General features: G+C 34.3%; 2 protein-coding genes across 3 annotated transcripts; one reads left to right on the top strand and one right to left on the bottom strand.

Moving 5' to 3' along the window:
• Positions 1-1,229: 1,229 nt before the first annotated feature.
• LOC132952790 (facilitated trehalose transporter Tret1-like) lies at positions 1,230-18,718 on the bottom strand. 2 transcript variants are annotated; one of them, XM_061025219.1, is made up of 9 exons: positions 18,565-18,584; positions 17,680-17,883; positions 17,515-17,593; positions 17,221-17,371; positions 16,166-16,554; positions 15,939-16,095; positions 15,675-15,853; positions 15,292-15,557; positions 1,230-1,695 (listed from the first exon to the last, which is right to left on the bottom strand). In XM_061025219.1, the coding sequence occupies exons 3-9, from the start codon at positions 17,563-17,565 to the stop codon at positions 1,479-1,481; spliced, it is 1,410 nt and encodes a 469-aa protein (XP_060881202.1). In that variant the 5' UTR covers positions 17,566-17,593; positions 17,680-17,883; positions 18,565-18,584; the 3' UTR covers positions 1,230-1,478. The 2 variants fall into 2 exon arrangements, with proteins under 2 accessions (XP_060881202.1, XP_060881201.1); XM_061025218.1 differs by lacking the exon at positions 17,680-17,883 and having other exon boundaries at positions 18,565-18,718.
• Positions 10,908-14,847, top strand: LOC132952792 (uncharacterized). The gene is given in 3 exon segments (XM_061025220.1): positions 10,908-11,440; positions 13,246-13,725; positions 13,727-14,847. Coding segments are annotated over 3 exon segments (1,344 nt in total). The 5' UTR covers positions 10,908-11,216; the 3' UTR covers positions 14,367-14,847.
• Positions 18,719-19,673: the final 955 nt, after the last annotated feature.

Raw genomic sequence — 19,673 nt, 5'->3', positions numbered from 1 at the left:
TATTTGTCGGATGTCGCAACTCGCAATACACTAATTATTTTATGAGATAAGTTTTATTTTTTATAAATTCTTATATTTTTAATACAATAAATAATATATATTATATAGAAATTTTGTTTAAATGTTTTTGAAGGGGTTGTTATGGATATTTTATATAAAATTAGAGGACTCGATTTTCGATAATTCATTTTCAAAATCCATAAAATCGTTTTGCATTTTTTGTTTTTTGTTTTCACTTTTTTGATTTGTGAATAATTGGTATAATAAATTAAAATATCAAAAATCTAGTCCTATACGTCAACAGATTCAACTCTTCTCTTCAACTTTTATAAGAGGTTTTTTGATCTAAAACCAGTCAGTTAGCCGTGTTTTTGGAACTAAAAATATAAGTTTTTACTCACAGCCGTGGCTGTCACGGTAATGCAAGGACGGTCGCGGGCATTGTAATATATCGAACATAAGTTTAGTGATTTAATTTTATTTTATTTCACGTAAATAATAATATGAACATAATTATAGGACATAGGTATATATTATATAAAAATAATGCGACGTGCGAAGCGCAGACCGCCAATCACAGACCGGTTTTGATCTGCCGGCGGCCGGCGAACCTGGATGTCGGAGCTAGGAGGGGACAAACGCTGCCGCTAGGAACGAAAGCAGCACATGACGGCTGTAATTACATTTTTTACTTTAAAACATGCCAATTTTGTTCCAGTAATACGGCTTACAGAATGGTTTTAGAGCAAAATACCTTTATTAAAAGTTGTAGAGAAGAGTTATATCGGGTGACGTATAAGACTCGATTTTCGATATTTGATTCTCAAAATCGATAAAATCGTTTTGCGTTTTCACTTTTTTTCACTTTTTTACTTGTGAATAATTATTAATTGGTATATAAAATTAAAATATCGAAAATCGAGTATTATGCGTCACCCGATAGAACTCTCCTCTACAACTTTTAATAAAGGTATTTTGCTCTAAAACCATTCAGTAAGCCGTATTATTGGAACAAAATTGGCATGTTTTTGTACGGTATTTTCGCCCGTGTGGCGTCCTCTTAATTTATATTTTCTCATTAGCTGTGCCAATTTTGTAAAAGATCGGATTATATAATGACCAAAAGGCAAATATCATTGAATATTTTTATTTCAATAGCAATGTAGGAATTTTTTATATCGTTGGATGATATGGTTATTTTTGTTGAGTTTAAAAAAAAAATTCAACAATTAATAATTATATATTTTATTGTAACATTAATATGATCAAACTAATGAAGGTTAGAAAAGTCTTTCAATGTTATAAATTATAATTTAAGATGTTGTCCTAGTTTCTATGCTTTATAGTTTAAAAACTAAACGCTCGTTGATGGAAAAATAGGTAGGTTACCTTTACTAGGTTACCTTTTAGTATTGCTTTCCAAAACTCACCAAGATTGTTAATAATGAAAAAACATTATAACGATTGAGTGTTTGATTCTATTTGAAGAATTCCGTGATTTCTTGCAAAGTTTTGTTTTCGGTTTCTGGTAGAAAAAAATAAAAATATATACAACCAAATAAACCAACAATACCAACTATAGTAAATAAATTATAAAATTCCACTAATATTGACAATTCCGGGTAATATTTTGTCATGAAAAAAGTAATGATAAAACAGGCACCCGTGCATACACTGCATAAAATATTTCTACACCTGAAATCAAAACAAAAAAGGTGGATAAGTGGATGTCGCTCTGCTGTACAGTAGGTTACAAGTAGGTCACTGTAATGGATGGTGTTAAATTTGAATTCAATGATATAATATCATTGTATAAGAAAAACGATTCTGAGCGAAAACGGTCAGTCAGCCTATGATTTTACCAAGTATATTTGATGATATTATTGTGAATAAAGTAATTTATATATAACCTATTTACTCGGAGCCTTGTTTTAAATTTTCAATCTTTAGCCATAAAAGTTAAACATTTTATACATTTTTAACCACAAAATAATTAATAAATTATAAATTTGATATATATATGAAAAAAAAAATATAAATTGATATAAATTGTGCCTATGTATTTTTAATATTTTTCAACTGCTATTAGAACGATATATCAGGAGCCTTATATTAAATTTTCACGCTTTTTTACCCAACAAATAAAAATTTATTGATATTTATAGAAAAAAAAACTAAAAAAATTGAAAACTGACAATGTCTTTGGCCTTTTTTTTTCGATAAAGGTAGACAAACTTATGAGTAATCTTATATTACATTTTCAAATCTTAGATTTAAAAAGAAAAATTTTTATGAATTCTCAACTCAAAATAATTTGCTATTTTTCGTGATTTTTCCGTATTTCGTCAAAATTTGAACTTTAAATGCTTATAATTAAAAACTGTGACTAAGGATTTTTAATTTTTTTCATCTGCCTTTGAAACAATAACCTAGGAGCCTTCTATTAAATTTTCAAGCTTTTTTCATCAACAGATAAAATTTTATTGATATTTATAGAAAAAAAAACTAAAAAAATTGAAAACTGACAATGGCCGTAAACAGCTCAAAAAGAGTCAAAATATTTTGTAAATTTTATGGTGTATAGAAAATGCTAATATAAACATTCAGTCAAAATTTCATGTCCCTACGGTCATTTGTTTTAGAGTTACACCAAAAACTAAAATCGATTTTCTCGAAAACAGATTTTGCGTAAAAATTCCCGTTTTTCCTTAATTTTTCTTTTGTTTTTCACGTCGCTTGTGAAAACTACTGGGAAATTTTTACTTTTGACCCCCCAAAGTACCAACTAGATTCACTTTCCTATCAGAAAAGTTACTATTGAAAAAAATCCAAGCACTTTTACTGTCCTAAAAGGTGATGACAGATACAAAAATAAAAAAAAATAAAAAAATAAAAAAAAAATAAAAAAAAAAACACACATCATTGTAGAATCAATACATTCATCGCTTCGCTCAGAATCTAAAATAAAAAAAAAAACACACATCATTGTAGAATCAATACATTCACCGCTTCGCTCAGAATCTAAAATTATTTTCATGATTGATTTTAATAAACTATTATTTAAGACGAAAACTATTCGATATAATATTTGTAATTAACTTTTACCATTTTGAATAAAAACTTTTATCATTTTGAGTAGGTATTACACAAAATGATTATCAAATAAAATACATGGGGTATTTCTTTTAATAATACATTATTAATGATTTATTTTTGGAGGTTACAGTTGGTTCGGTTGGAACGAAAAATGGAACGTGGGTTTCTTCTATGAGGCAAGAATTAGTAGTGTAACGGATGACTCCTACGCATATCAAATAATAAAGCTTAGATAGTTAACAGACAGATATAATAAATTGAAAGGAATAAGAAATAATGTTATGTATATGTATATCAATACTGAAATATAAATTGCCAAATACCCAAATACATGACTAAGATGACGAAGGGGGTCAACTGTAAATAGCGTTATTGTAAACCGACAATCACGTTAATTCATGAGTAATATTTGAAAGGACCACATCATATTATATGCGAATCATCAATCATATATAAAACAATGGGAATTGGGTATATATATATATATATATATATATATATAACGTAGGAACGCAATAAAAGCAGACCTAAAACGGCCTGTAATCAGACGTGTTCACCCATAGCCATCACAAGCATCCTCACGACACTCAGCACCAGAATTATAATAATTTTCACCAGAGTACATCTTAAATAAACGCAATTTACAACTCAACAAGTTTTATTATTTCAATCAACAAGAAGAAATCCTTTCTCCACGGTCTTGCTACCTGCACATTGTAAACCACACAATCAACCCGATTGTCAGTTTACCACACTGGAGCAGTCGAGTACGGCTCTTCAGACGAGTTAGAGGCGAGTCGAGCAGTCAAGGCGGCGGAATTCAACTTCAGAGGTTCAGTTGCGGCGCTTCGGCTCCATTCAAGTCTACCGATTCCAGGGAGGCAGCTTTCAAGTCACTATCAAGGATTGATCACCCTTGGCGACTCCGAAGAGAACGAGCATTTAGACAAGCAAGCAGACCAAGTAACATACGAAGAATGAATCAAGCTTTAGGTGCAGGAGTAATGCGAGTTGGATAATTAAGTCGTTTATTTTTTGCATAAAAGTGTAAGCTTGGGAACACGTCTCACGTTGAGTTAAGGAAAACCAGCGTTAAAAAGTAATTAATTGGTGAAGGTGCAAATTTTTATTGGTGTTAATTAAGTAAATTGGAATTGAATAAAAAGAAATAAAATAAATTGTTGGAAATATAATAGAATTTATTTATTTTGATTATTATAACGTGTACAATAAAAACCAGTAGTTAGAACCAACAGTCGAGTGTAAATTTATTTAAGGGAAACCTAACCATCGTTGTAATAAACGTCTCAGTTCGAAAGTACTAGTTGGCTAAACCCAGACAAACGGCAAACCGCGAACTCTGTAAGCACGGATTCAACTGGGCTTACAACAAAATTGGTGTCAGGTGTGGGGTTTGTCACTCGTCAAGGAGCCAATTAACTAGAACAACTCCGGACTACACGTTAGACAAGCCGTCAACTCTTCCGAGCGACCAATCAATTCAAGCGACCAAGCAGCCAAGCAGTCGATTGACCAAGCAGCCAAGCAGTCACGTGATTTGGTCTACTCAACAAGGGAGACGTCAGTATGCAGACTCGGTGCCCATCGCCCAAGATGAAGACAACGTTACTATGAGTCGTTGTAACTAAAATAACACGCAAACGAGGTGGTAATAACTTAAAGAACAAAATTTTTTAATAATTTAAATATTATATTATTAATGTTAATATTAATATCAATTTTAATTTATAAAACACCACACGTTCTTTATTTCTAAAAAAAAAAAAAAATGTTATATGTATACGTCTGTTCTATTCACGAGTAAATTAATTCGTGGTATAACACAGGACATATACATAGATATTCTTAACATTTGTTCTTTGTATAAGATATATATACATAAAATTGTGGATGTAAGCATTATAACCGGTGTCGTGATATAAGTGTAAAAAAAAAATATATATATATATATTCATACGTGGGAGCGTGCGAATTTAGACATATACATTATAAAATATATATGCACGCCGTGTAGAGAATAGCGGGCTGGTCGTTCCATACAGCAATAATACCTAACAGCTTAAATAATACGGAGGGGTGAATGTCGACGGAGGACTCCAACGACGAATACCTCCCGGGCGCTGCTTATGATAGCGACGACAGTAGAGTAGGGGCAGATTCTAGACCTAGGCCTTTCGTTACGAACCGTCCTCGCACTAGAGCATTCGTCAGCAATAATCCCGACATACCATCAGCGGCGCAAAGCGTAGGAACCAACACCGCGCCCCCCCCCCCCCATCAGCTGCCACTAGCGACACATTCGACGACGTCGTAGCAGCGGCCGCCGCCGCGGTTTCCGGCACTACTACGGTAAACAATAACACGCGCGATAACACTACTGACCTACATACCAACACACACGCCGACGAGTTTACAGTAACACACACACACGCGCGCAACGACGCACAGACGACCGATAATAATACTAACACAATAAATACGGAAAATACGTCTAATATGGCTTTAGCACTGGGGGAAGCTCTTCGTTTAATCCCGTGCTTCGATGGCACAGTACCATCGGATATTTTCCCGTTTATTAGCGCTTGCGAAATCGCCATGACAAGTGTCTCCGACGGGATGCAGACCGATCTTGTTAAAAGCCATGAAAACCAAACTACGCGGGAACGCTTATGCGATCACGCAGTACCGGGACGTTGAGCAATGGGAATCACTTAAAACCTTACTAGAGGAAGAATTTTGCGTTCAACGGACCGCCACTCATGTTCAACTTAAATTAAATGAGACGCGACAGCGAGAGGGAGATACGGTCAGCAGTTACTCAACTCGTATACAAACATTGTTCCACGAACTCTGCAATGCAAGTGTCCTAGGAAAAACGGCTGCCAAAGCCATAATTATCCGAGAACACATTAAGGGACAAACGTTAGCCATATTCATCGAAGGACTAAGGCAACCCATGAAAACCAGCATCATTGGAATTGGCAATAAAAGAAAGTTTGGAAGAAGAACGAGTGTATAAATCCGATAAGGAGTCACAACGTTTCTTCAACAACTTTAAACCAGGAGGAAAGACCCGATACTGTAGCCGATGTAAAACCAATACGCACCAGACAGAAAATTGTCGTTGTATTAAAGGCACACAGACGGGAAAAACCAACTATTCGACTCATACTCAAGCGAAGTCCGAAACGGTATCCCCCACGGGAGGGGGAGAAAGAAAAAAAAACCCTATTGCAACTTCTGCAAGATTCCGGGTCATGACATAATAGAATGTCGCAAAAAGAAAAGGCAAGAGGGGCAAAGTACATCAACGGGCACGTCGGGAAACGACGGGCGCTCGTCTGTGAAGGGTGAACAGACGGTGCGCAACCTCAAGCTCACGGCAGTGGCAAAAGAGTCTACGTCATTTCAATAGGACTCGTAGACAACCACGCCAAAATGGACATTCCCCAATGCCACCAAGGGTCAGCAAACTTACTATTAGACACGGGGGCTGACCTAAACCTAATAAAACTGGACACTTTGTCTGATAATGTAAAGGTGAATACTGACCGGACCTATAGCCTCCAAGGTATTCATAAAACACCGGTCACCACGATGGGATCCGTCTTGCTGGACATCCACATCGGAAATTCTACACAGCCTACTGAATTCCAGGTAATACCAATGGCTTTCCCGATACCGCTGGACGGGATCATGGGACGACCACTTCTGGAACAACTAAAGGCTGTAATCGACTGCAATCAGGGAACATTGACGTGGGACATTGCCACCAACGAGATAACTGTACCACCGCGCAGCCAGGTAGTGATACCAGTCTGTACCACGAACGTCGTCGGAGACAACCGAGACGTTCTAATTCATTCACAACAGCTCGCAGAGGACCTATTTTGCGGAAATGTATTGAATACGGCACAAAACGGACAGGTACTGATATGCATAGCTAACTCGAGGGATGTGCCGATACAAATGGAACCACCTCACTTGGACAAGCTATCGAACCAGCTGCTCGACGAAGCACAAGCTAAGATTATATTTAGCATACAGAGGGCCGATAACCGACGGAACAGAATCAATTTGTTACAAAAAACACTACGATTAAACCACGTCAACTAGGAAGAAAGGAAGTCTGTAGAAAACATCTGTAACGAGTACGCGGACATTTTTCATCTCGAAGGTGACACCATCTCGTGCACGGATGCCGTGCAACATGAGATTAAAATACCACAGGGTGCACAACCGATTCACCAAAGACCTTACCGTCTTCCCTACTCGCAGCAGTCAGAAATAAATAAACAAGTAAACGAGCTCTTAAACGACGGAGTAATCACCACGAGTGACAGTCCTTGGAACGCACCTCTCTTGATCGTGCCAAAAAAGGTCAACGCTTCGGGAGAACAAAAATACCGTGTGGTCGTGGACTATAGAAAGCTCAACAGCCTCACTATCGGCAACGCGTTCCCAATGCCCAACATCAACGAAATATTAGATCAACTAGGTAGAGCAAAATATTTCAGCTGCCTAGACATGGCTAGCGGCTACCACCAGGTACCGCTACACCCTAAGGACCAAGAGAAGACTGCTTTTAGTACCAACCAAGGACATTTTCAGTTCCAAAGAATGTCTTTTGGACTAAGAGGGGCACCTTCGACGTTCCAACGTCTGGTCAACAGAGTACTAATGGGTATAAATGGTTTCCGGGCCTTCGTATACCTGGATGACGTGATAGTGATAGCATCATCGATCCAAGAACACGAAGAGTGACTCAGGGAGGTATTCGACCGTCTAAGGCAATATAATCTCAAGTTGCAGCCGAGCAAGTGCGAATTTATGCGACGGGAAGTAAATTACCTAGGGCACATTATTTATTTATTTATTTATTTATATTTATATTTACGGGTCTAGCCCTTTTGAAAAACAAAGTTTGATATATACAGATTTACAATAAAATTAATAAAGATATACATAGGTATGGTATAAGCATTAACAGAGGCGGGAGGCATCAACATTGGCAAGAGACATTAATCTTGTGATAGGTTCGTTTGCTAAATAATTTGAGGTGTAAGAAGGAATGTAGAAAGGAGCATTATTTCGAGAAATACGTTGAGATACTCTAAAATTGATTAGGCTTAAAAGGTAAGGCGAATCTATGTTACCTGATATCAATCCATTTAGAAACTTAAACCCTAGAGTAATTCTCCGATTAGAAAGGGTGTCAATATTGAGGAATTCGGAAACAGGGACATAATCGTGAGGCTGATGATGTATATTTAGAATAAACCCAGCGAAACTAAGGAATTTTCTTTGTACCATTTCAAGTTGTCGAGAGTTGTCTGCGGTATGTGGATTCCAAAGAACAGCATCATACTCTAAAATTGGACGGACAAGTGAACAAAAAAGAATTTTTAAGGATAGTCCTAGCTTAAAGTCGTGAGCCAATCTCTTTAAGAACCCAAGCATTTTGTAAGCTTTACAGCATATCATAGTGATATGCGGTCCCGGATCAAGAGAACGGTTGAACTTAAAACCTAAGTCAACTATCATTTCAACACGGGAGATCACCGAATTATTTAGACTGTAGGACCAGTTAATTACAACATGTTTTCTAGTGAATGACATAATATGACACTTATCAAGATTCAGAGTTAAACCTAGTTCTTGAGACCATTTGTAAAAATTGTTTAAATCAGCTTGAAGTTTAAGGCAATCATCAGGAGAATTTATTTGCATAAATAGCTTCATATCATCAGCAAAACAGAGTAGCTTACAATGATTTAAAACTTTGTTAGCACTATTTACAAATACAGAGAAGAGAATTGGGGACAGATGACCACCTTGCGGAACCCCTGAAGAAGCTTTCAATACCTTAGAAGTAGTACCAAATACTTTTACTACAAAATATCTATCAGAGAGATAAGAAGTGAACCAAGTTATGAGAGGTTCACCAAATCCTGAATCTCTAAGCACACGAATTAATAGTTCATGACTCACTGAATCAAATGCTTTTTGAAAGTCAGTATAAATGACATCAACCTGACTATGGTTTTTAAATGCATCATAAATTAATGAGGTAAAAACAAGATTACATGTAAGTGTAGAACGACCCGGGCGGAAACCATGTTGCTCTTCCATCAAAATGCCATTAACCTTTGGTTGAATGTATTTTAAAGTTATAGATTCAAATAGTTTTGAGATATGTGACTGAATTGAAATTGGTCTATAATTCAAAGCACAAGATAAATTACCTGATTTCGGAATCGGTGTAACATTACTCATCTTCAATATTGAGGGAAAAATACCTTCATCCAGTGAACGCCGAAAAAGAGAGAATAGTGGAAATGCAATTATTGACCTTATTTGATATAAAAATTCACCACAAATTCCATCAGGACCCACTGACCAATTACCTTTGAGAGCTGACAGACCATTAAGAACATCATCCAAAGAAAAATAAACATTATTGGGCAAGTCAAATTCTGAAATATTTGGTAGATCGTTCGTAGTATTAATATTATTCGTTGTGTACACCGAAGAAAACATATCAGCAAACATATCAGCTATTTCAGTTTTATTAGACGAAATATAACCATTGTGAGAAATTTCCATAGGCGTACCATTACTTGCACGATTTTTTTTAACATATTTCCAAAAGTCACTAGGATTATTTGTTAATGAAGATTCTACATGTTTGTTATATTCATTAAAACACTTTTTGGACATATATTTGAAACGAGCACGTAGCAACGAAAAATTAGTATAGTTTTGACCATTAGGATTAGATTTATACTCAACATGTGCTTTTTTCTTTTGTATGTTGATACGTTTTAATTCTGAATTAAACCATGGTGGGTAGGTGGTACTCCAAAAGTTACTTTTGGGTACAACATTTAATATACTTAAATGTAAGGCATCGAATAAGGTATTGAAAGCTGTCTCAAGATCGAGGATAGATAGAGTAGTATTCCAATCATAACTTCCAATAAACGAGGTTACGTTAGAGTAATTAGTTTTACCAAAATTATAAAAAGCATATATCAACCATACGAACTTCTTTACGGCAAGCTGGCCGAAGTTCCGAATTCTCATTCGCGCACAGAAGAAGTACGGTACAACTACGACGATTACTGCTACGAACTGAAACAACGCCTGCAACGCGCACACGACACCGCACGTGACACTATCGTGAAGAAGAAGGAGAAATCTAAGGCACTTTACGACCGGAATGCAAAACCAATTACAGTGCATGTTGGGGACAAGGTGTTAACAAAATGGCATGCGAAGAAGGGGAAACTCAGCGCGAACTGGCAAGGCCCATTCGAGGTAGTAGGACGTGCGAACACCAAAAACATAATAATAAAGAAGGGACGTCGGGAAGTGAAGACGCACATTAATGACGTCAAGCTTTTCCACGAATAAAAAAAAAAACACAAAAAAAAAACACAAAAAAAAAAAATAACAATACTAATCTTAGTTCTTCATTTTATAAAAAAAAATGTGCATATAAAATCTTTATACTAACCAATAACATAAATTGGATGGTGAACAATTCATAGTATTAACACTCGCTTTAACTATTCGTAAAAATAACAAAACTTTACATGAACTTCAAACTCCAAATTTTGCAGGCTAACAATCGTCAACGGACTGATCGCTTTATCGAGCAGCTCTGACCAATACAACATAACGCAGTTCGATAGCCCACCGATGTACTACCACGCTATGGGAAACCTATGTATCACGGACTCTTACTGGAATCTACTGACCTATGTAAATCTCAAAAATTACGACGAACAAACGCGGATGATCGACAAGGGAATAGAACATGTAACCCAGGAATGCAAACAATTATACGGGACGACAGCTGCCTGTGAGCAATTTGTAGTCCAGGCCAGTGCCATTATGAAACAAATTGAAAGCAATTGTCTACGTGTTTTATCCTCAGTTCATAAAACTGCGCACGACATAAAAAAAGAGGTTTATTTAACGCTGTCGGTAGAGTAGCTAATGTACTTTTCGGTACATGTGACGATAGTGATGCTGAAAAGTTCTACAACCAAATAAATGAGTTCAACCGATTCAAGCTGTCCACTTCTCATCTGATGCAATCCCAGACCACAATAATTAGAAACACGGTGAACGACATCAACGAGACAATGCAGAGTGTGACGAAACAAGCCGAAGTTGTCGACGATTTAATAACTCATGAACGAATAACAGAGATGCAATCAAACCTTATACTCACAATCAACCTTCTTTCGATAGAGGTAGAAAATTTGGTAGACATTGTTAACTATGCAACGCTCGGACATATCCACAGTAGTATGTGAGAATCCGGAGCTTTTTAGGGCTCCGTAAACCACCCACGACAAAAGGGGAGCACTTTTGTCGCGACCTGTGAGCCGCACCGCGTGATGACCCGAGGGCCAAGTCGGTGGAGCTCACAGGCTTTGTACACGCAACGACAACTGAATGCCGAGGATTTAATTAATTTAGGGGAAATGATATCAAAATAATAATAAGAATGACGCGAAGGTTATGAACGAGATATATTGGCACATGGCAATTACAAAATCATATATAATTTGTCGCATGTTTTCCCGGGTATCCGGCCAAAATAGCGAAACAATTACCGCGAATGTAAAAATCGCGAATTAATAATAGCGTAAATAAAAATAGCGAATTGTAAAAAAGAGCGAAAATACATAATAGCGAAAAGAGAAACATCTGTCTGTCGGGTTGCTTAAATGACACAGTGTAAAAATCAAACATATTTGTTAAAATAAAAAATGGATATACATAGTTTATAAATGAGATTAATAAATTTAAAAAAGTAAAGCATACAATAAAATATGGAGTGATCATGGAATATAAATGAAAAATCATTATATTTAGTGTTTTATTTGTCTCTTATATATTTTTTGAATACATTCATTATAATTATAATATCGTTAAGTTCTAATAATAAGTATTTATAGTAGCAATAATAATAATTTTAAATAAAATAATTATATTCAATTTAAATATAATTATATTTAGACATTCAGTGACAAATTATATGCTATACCTTTTATGAAGTTCTTATTTTCATTAGTATATGACATTGTATAAGTTAAATAATAATTAAGATAGCATATTGACGATATCAGTAGGTATAACGATATTATTGTGACCTACCTACCTGCATAGGGTTTTGTCCTAAATTTATTTCCCTGCGAGATATTTAAAATGATATATAATTTTAAGTTTCGTTATTATGCATGATCGCTTATTTTGAAATTCGCTGTTTTTATTTACGCTATTATTGATTCGCGATTTTTACATTCGCGGTAAATTGTTTCGCTATTTTGGCCTAGACCCGTTTTCCCGGCCCACGGGAGGCGACGCACCATATCACTCATGGTGGGTCCTCACAGGGTTACCGGGAAAACGTGCTGGTAAAGGGGGAAACAGGGGAAATTAGGTATATTACGACTTGATGAGCGTGCAGCATGCATGGTCAATGTTGACAGGAGCTGTCGGCCGCCGCCCGGGCCCTCGTGGTGGACTTAGCCCATCATGGTGGATGACTATAGGCGTCGAAAATGTTGATGGCAGTTGGTGTATATTCAAGAAGTCCGTTGGTGGGTCGAAAAGGCCTGTGTGCCGCGTGGTTGTGTCGATTGTCGAACAGACGGGTAGATGGTCTCGACCGAGCAGGTGTGGAGCCACCAGTACCAGCCAGGTAGAGCGTAGGTGAAAAAGTGTATTGAGACGGAGACCCGGCGACGGCGGTGGTCTTATGCCGGCGGCGGAGCTTTTTTGTGTTGAGTGGGGCAGGTCAGTGTCGTCATATTGCGGGAATACATCAGATTTTCGGGGTGTACAGTATTGTTCCGCCGGTGCGGTGCCGCCGGACGCGACGAAAGCGCCGATAGCAACGGCGGCCGTGTGTGGCGACATGTGGACACCGTACACTGCGGGTTTGTGGGGGCCAGGGGACAATTATTACATAATACTGCGGTCACTTCTGCATTAGCGCGCGATAATCATAATAATATATAATTAAGGTGTGCTCATTAGTGGCAATATGGGTACAGGTATGTTGGTGATATAATAATATTAATGCAAAAAATGCTGTGACGTTACAAGTATAATGAGTCCGAAAACCATCATACAACAAATGAGTGATATTAAAAGCAAATTACCGCCAAATTCCGAATTTCCGTTAGAAATAACTACCAATAGTATATCAGATTTTTTCAAATTAGCTACGGTTACAGTGATAAGTGTGGATGACACATTAATTTTTTCTGTCGAAATACCCGTCACAAATGGGATGAGATTTATGATCTATGAAGTCATACCACTACCTATGCAGTTAACCCAGGATCAAGTGATTGTAATCGAAGCTGAATCAGCCTACTTAGCAGTGGACAAAACGCAAAAGAATTTTATTTCATTCGGGGAACATCAGCTGACAAAATGTATAGTTCTGGAAAACGCTTTCGTTTGTCCAAACGAACACCCCATCAATGTCAATGACCAATTGCAAAATTGTGAGCAAAATATTTTCAATAGTCCACCTAGTATACCCAATAATTGCAACAAAAAAATTCTCCTTTCAAAACCCAGTCTGGCACAGACTAGCAGGCGAAAATACATGGCTGTTCGTAGTTCAAAACGAAGCCATTACAATACCATGCGAAAACGAAATACAACCTATAAGAGTAACATTAAACAACATAGGGAAAATAAGTATCAACCCCAAATGTAAAATATACACAAAAAATACCATACTGATTCCCACGCGAAAATTTAAATCAAAAGTCTTCATTGACTTTTTCCCTAATATTCCTCTAAATGTAATTCCAATTAATTTTAAAAATACCGGAGGCGTCGATAGACGACATATTTCAACTATTAAGGGCATTCAGTATAATTTTAAGAATTTAGCTAGGGACGCGGGAGATTTAAAATCCTTACAGGAACAGATAAACGCCGAGCTAAATAGTAATAATAATCAACAAAGGCACACTTACACCACGACAACGGTGACTATAATTGTAATAATAATAATAATTCTAATTATATTAGTTATATTATATTTATTGTATAGAAAATTAAGTACATTAAAAAATAAATGGAAACCCGGGGGCACCGGAAGTCCTAACGTCCTATCTTCAACAGCAAGCACCAATACAGAGGCAGAGCCTATAGCTTGCACAACAACAGGCGCAAGAGCGAAAAGCCTATTGCCCGAAATAATTTAAAAATAGGAAGCCCATAGGACAACAGGGCTTTCGTTTAGCCCCGGGGGTGTTGTGAACCCCTGCACGCGCCGCACGGTTATGCACACTCAGCATATCGGGTATGAGCGGCCGTGTGGGTTCACACGATCGTCAGTCTGTATTACGTAGAGCTACGAGATTGTCTTTATTTTGATTATTATAACGTGTACAATAAAAACCAGTAGTTAGAACCAACAGTCGAGTGTAAATTTATTTAAGGGAAACCTAACCATCGTTGTAATAAACGTCTCAGTTCGAAAGTACTAGTTGGCTAAACCCAGACAAACGGCAAACCGCGAACTCTGTAAGCACGGATTCAACTGGGCTTACAACATAAGAAACCCACGTTCCAACCGAACCAACTGTAACCTCTACACAAACCCAATGACCCATGTGGATAAAAGCAAAAAAAACATGTTAACTCAAAAACTAAATTTTGATTTAGATACATTTAAATGTTCGAAAAAATCATCTGCTTAACACTTTTCAGTAAAAAAAACTCCTTGAATGGTATAAAAAACTAAATATAAAGGTATTTGAAAATATAGTATTTTACTTAGAACCTTGAAAAATCAGAATTTGAATACTCATAGTGAATCACTTAGTATATTTCTTTTATCGTCAATAAATTCAATACAAGTGAAAAAAAAATTGATTATTTGAATAGTTCATTAATGATCTAAACATTTAGATTTTAAGAATTAAAATATTTGATTGACCCATTTATAGTAACAATAACAGTTTTTATAAACTACTTAGTAATTTTCAATTATTTTTTAATCAAAATATTAAAAATGTATGAAAACAATTTGAACAATCTCTTACATTTTGTTTTGCTGAACTGTGTTTATATGCATGTATCACAATAAAATACACAAGTTTATTTTTTAATATAATTTTAACTTACTTTGCAGGAAATATTTCGGTGACAAGAGTCCATGAAACTGGCGTTATTCCAACTGATGAAATTAAAATAGTAATAAGGAAAAGTACCAGTACTGTCCAAGATTTTAATGGTTCTGCATTTTTCCAATAAACACCGATTAGTCCGATAGCTATATAGCAAACGGAGCAAATCGATAACGTAAACAAAGTGAGAAATCGTTTGCCTAGTGAACGTATTAGAAAAACTGCCGTTAAACTTCCTACTATAGAAAGAGCCATCATGAAAGACTGAAAATATAATTAAATGCATTAAAAACACGGTACGAAATATTTAAATAACGTTTTCGAGTAAAAATGTGATGTAGGCAACTAATAAACCAAAATATACTCGGCTAAATAACTTACTATTGTCCATTCGACGTTCACGGGTGCGCCAAATTCTTTAAGTATTGATACTAAATATGGTAATAATGGTAAACCAGACAATAAGTTCATGAACAAAAAATATATCGTCATCAAACGAAAAGCTCTTATGACTTCGGGCTCGAAAAGATGTTTCCAAGCATTTGTATTTTCTTTTTGATCTATAAAATTGTAACAACATGTTGAGCTTGCTGTACAATAAAATAGAACAAAATAAACCAGGTAACGGAAAATTAGTGATTTTACTCGGTTCGTCGTTGTTTGAGGGCGAGTTGTAACTGACCATTTCTTGAAATTCATTTTCACATTTTTCGTACGAAACTTTTCCTCTCAACCGGCTGAGGTTTTGGTGTGCTTTTGAATTTTTTCCCTTGGCCAATAACCACATCGGAGAATCTGGTGTCTAAAACATATCATGATTTTTGGTTGATTATTATTGAGCCGTCGACAATACCGATTGTATACCTGATTACCGTTAATAATATTGCAATGGTAATAATTGGAAACACCATGGTCAATAGCACTGTCTGTCTCCACCGCATGGTAATACTGTAGATCATAGTCAAAATTATGGATCCACCATAGTAAAATACGTTTAGTGCCGAAGTCAAAGCGCCTCTAAGTTTAGGTTCGCATACTTCACCGGCGTACGCGAGACTCGGGGCGTTGGAAAACCCTATAGTCAACGCCATCAGGATTGAGCTGGCGTACAGTATTTTTACGTTTTCGGCGAAGTACAACATGACCTGTGCTATTATGCTCGGTATGTTTGTCAATATCATACACTTCTTGTGGCCAAATCGGTCCAGTAAAAGCAAAGATAGAATATTTCCCACGGGTGTGAACAAATATAACAGACTGGCTGAAATGTCATTAAATATTTTATGACTCAACAATGCATATAAAACTTAAACAGGTGATAGCTGAATAGGTACTTGTACAATTTTAATTATATTTTAACCAGGCAATTAAAAATATTTAAATGAAAAAGTTTTAAATATATTTCCAAATATTTATTTTGATGCGATTATAAAAATTGCTGTTATAATTGAATTCTTGTACACTAATACAATTACAAAACCACATGATAGCTACATAATGAATGGCCAATTTCATGGGAACAGACTGGAGTATGTTGACTGATTATAACAACAGCTGTTATCACTATATAACACCAGTGATATCATAACAATTGTATTTCAAATACTGTTATAATTACTTACTAACTCATGAAAGTTCACAGGGGTTAAATAATAAAAAAAATTAATGAAGATAAAGCTAAACAAAATACTCATAGAATTTTGGTATACAATTTTATACTTTGATTTTTTTTTATTATTAATATATTATATATTTTATAGATACTATCTCACTAAATATGTGGCTTGAATGTATTTAAATTATTTTTTATAAACTGACCACAATAAATTGTATTTTATTTAAAACAAAGTAGTCAGTAGATATACCGTCCATACAGCTGAGTTGTTTTGTTTAATAGCTATTAGAGTGTTGATCTTGATATACTTACCGAACCAAGATGCTTCTTCGCTTGTTATACTCAAAGATTCGTTTGCGTCGTTGGATGCGTTATTCTCTAAGGCCCCAATAACTACGGTGGATATCATGACTTGTGTACCGAGTTGGAGTTGCAAGAACCATACTCCTGATATTGCCCAACACTATTTAGAAATGTATAAATTACCGCACTTAAATATACAAATGATATTATATTGATATATGACTATAATTCATTTTAAATCATTCACCATTGTAATTGGTGCAAAATTCGGATTTATCTATTTGTTTATAACAAATAATTTACCTGAGCTAAAGTCGATTTTATGCCATATTGATAATGGTTATTTTCATTCATTTTGATGGATTGTATCGTTTTATGTCTTCTATAAATTAAAAATAATAAATACTAAAATCAATATTCTAGTTAAATTTAAACATACCATAATGAGCTAATATTTTAAATGCTTACTTAATAGACTATACAAAAGACTACGGTGTTCAATTTCACGTCCTTATCAATTAACGATTTTAAATAAATATATAAAAGTAGATTTTGTAAAAATAGCAATTTTTAAGTAACAACAGAATTATTTGAATTTCTTATTTTTGGAATAGAAAATGTCCATTCACATGTTGTATAATTTGTTGATTGTTAAAACAAAAATGTATTTATCTATAGATATTTAAAATGTAATATTTCAGTATGTTGACATTATTTTTACAATTTCGTTTAAATTTTTTTTTAATCTTACATATGAGACACAAATACATATCGATGTCTTCATTTGAATAAATTCACTAACTTATACCACAGTTTTATATTATATATTATATAAAATAATATTGGTTTGCTAGAAATATATTATATAAATCATCGTTTTTATAAGAAAATTCACAATTCATATGAGTTTATTAATTTTAAAATAGTGTGGTTAGCTGTTTGAATAAAAAAAAAATATTATACAATTACTAAAAAAAATAATACCTATCTAAAAAAATTTTTAGATAGGTATTATTTTTTCTAAAAATTGTTTTGTTAATTTAAAAATATAAAATATCACACGTCAGTGTTAAAAATACAAGAAATATTAGATTTTTGCATTATATATTAAGTTTGACTGCAGTTATTTATATATGTTATATTTTTTAACTTCGTTGAAATGTATTGCAATTATTTTTAATATTTTGCTTATGTCTGCGAATAGTTAACAATAATAAAACAATTTTGTTTCTCGTCCGCATGTCTTGTTGAAATTAATATATTCAATTTAATTATTAATTATTTATAAATAATAAGAATAGGTAATAATATAGAAAATACCAATGAAAAAACAATATTTTCTAAAAAACTCACCAAATTTTAACTAAGATGTTTAATTGAACAGTTTATGCGATTATCACTCAACGTACCTACACGGAACTAAAAACTCGTCTGTTATAATATCGTTTATTGCAAGTACCTAATTAATATTGCGGCCATCTAAGTGCTTCATACTATATTTTATCGTAATCTTTTAGGCAACACGTTGGTAAATAATGTTTAGTATACAAACTCCTCCGTCACCATCAAATTCATTTTTGCCGCCAATCTACTTAACCAAATACTATATCTTTACTGTTTATATGTTCATAACTGGCGCAATTGTTGACAATTTATCCATATTTATGTAATCTACATATTATATTATACAAATAAATATAACAATATTATGTAAAACTATCCGCATGGCTACTATAGTCTAGGTTAAGTATGTTTATAAAAATTTAAAAAAAATTATAGGTACTATTATACCTACTTTAAATTTAATACGAGGCTCCTACTATATTGTTACAATGACATTTAAAAACATTAAAAATCCTTAGGTAGTCACATTTTTTTTTTTATAAGCATTTAAAGTTCAAATCTTGACAAAATACGGAAAAATCACGAAAGTTAGCACATTATTTTAAGTTGAGAATTCATAAAATTTTTTTTTTTAAATCTAAGATTTGAAAATGTAAGTTGTATTTTATGTAATCATAAGTTTGTCTATCTTTATCAAGGAAAAAATGTCTTCGAGCTAATCAAATTAAATTGTTATGAGCGTTTGAAGTTCACATTTTTACACTATGGATATTCACTCGATTTCTTATGTAGGGATTTTGTTATTTTGTTGTTATTCTAAAACTAATTACTGTGGATACATGAAAATTTCACTGAATGTTGATATTTTCATTTTCTATACACCATAAAATTTTGAAAATATTTTTCCTCTTTTTGATTACTGTTTACGGAAATAGTCAGTTTTCAATTTTTTTTAGTTTTTTTTTCTATAAATATTAATAACATTTTATTTGTTGGTTAAAAAAGCTTTCAAATTTAATAGAAGGCTCCTAGGTTATTGTTTCAAAGGCAGATGAAAAAAATTAAAAATCTAGTGACAATTTTTTTTTATAAGCATTTTAAGTTCAAATATTGACAAA

Source organism: Metopolophium dirhodum, chromosome 9 (assembly GCF_019925205.1).
Source record: "Metopolophium dirhodum isolate CAU chromosome 9, ASM1992520v1, whole genome shotgun sequence".
Taxonomy (NCBI): Eukaryota; Metazoa; Arthropoda; class Insecta; order Hemiptera; family Aphididae; genus Metopolophium; species Metopolophium dirhodum.
Note: the sequence above shows the minus strand (reverse complement) of the source record. Positions and strands in the feature narration are given on the sequence as shown.

What these genes read in the sequence shown, in the direction of transcription:
- LOC132952790 (XM_061025218.1), bottom strand. Translation starts at nt 17,565, where the DNA reads ATGAATGAAAATAACCATTATCAATATGGCATAAAATCGACTTTAGCT. An exon ending in TAAAATCGACTTTAGCTCAG is followed by an intron (nt 17,372 to 17,514) that starts GTAAATTATTTG and finishes ATTTCTAAATAG; the next exon opens with TGTTGGGCAATATCAGGAGT. An exon ending in CCATTGCAATATTATTAACG is followed by an intron (nt 16,096 to 16,165) that starts GTAATCAGGTAT and finishes GATATGTTTTAG; the next exon opens with ACACCAGATTCTCCGATGTG.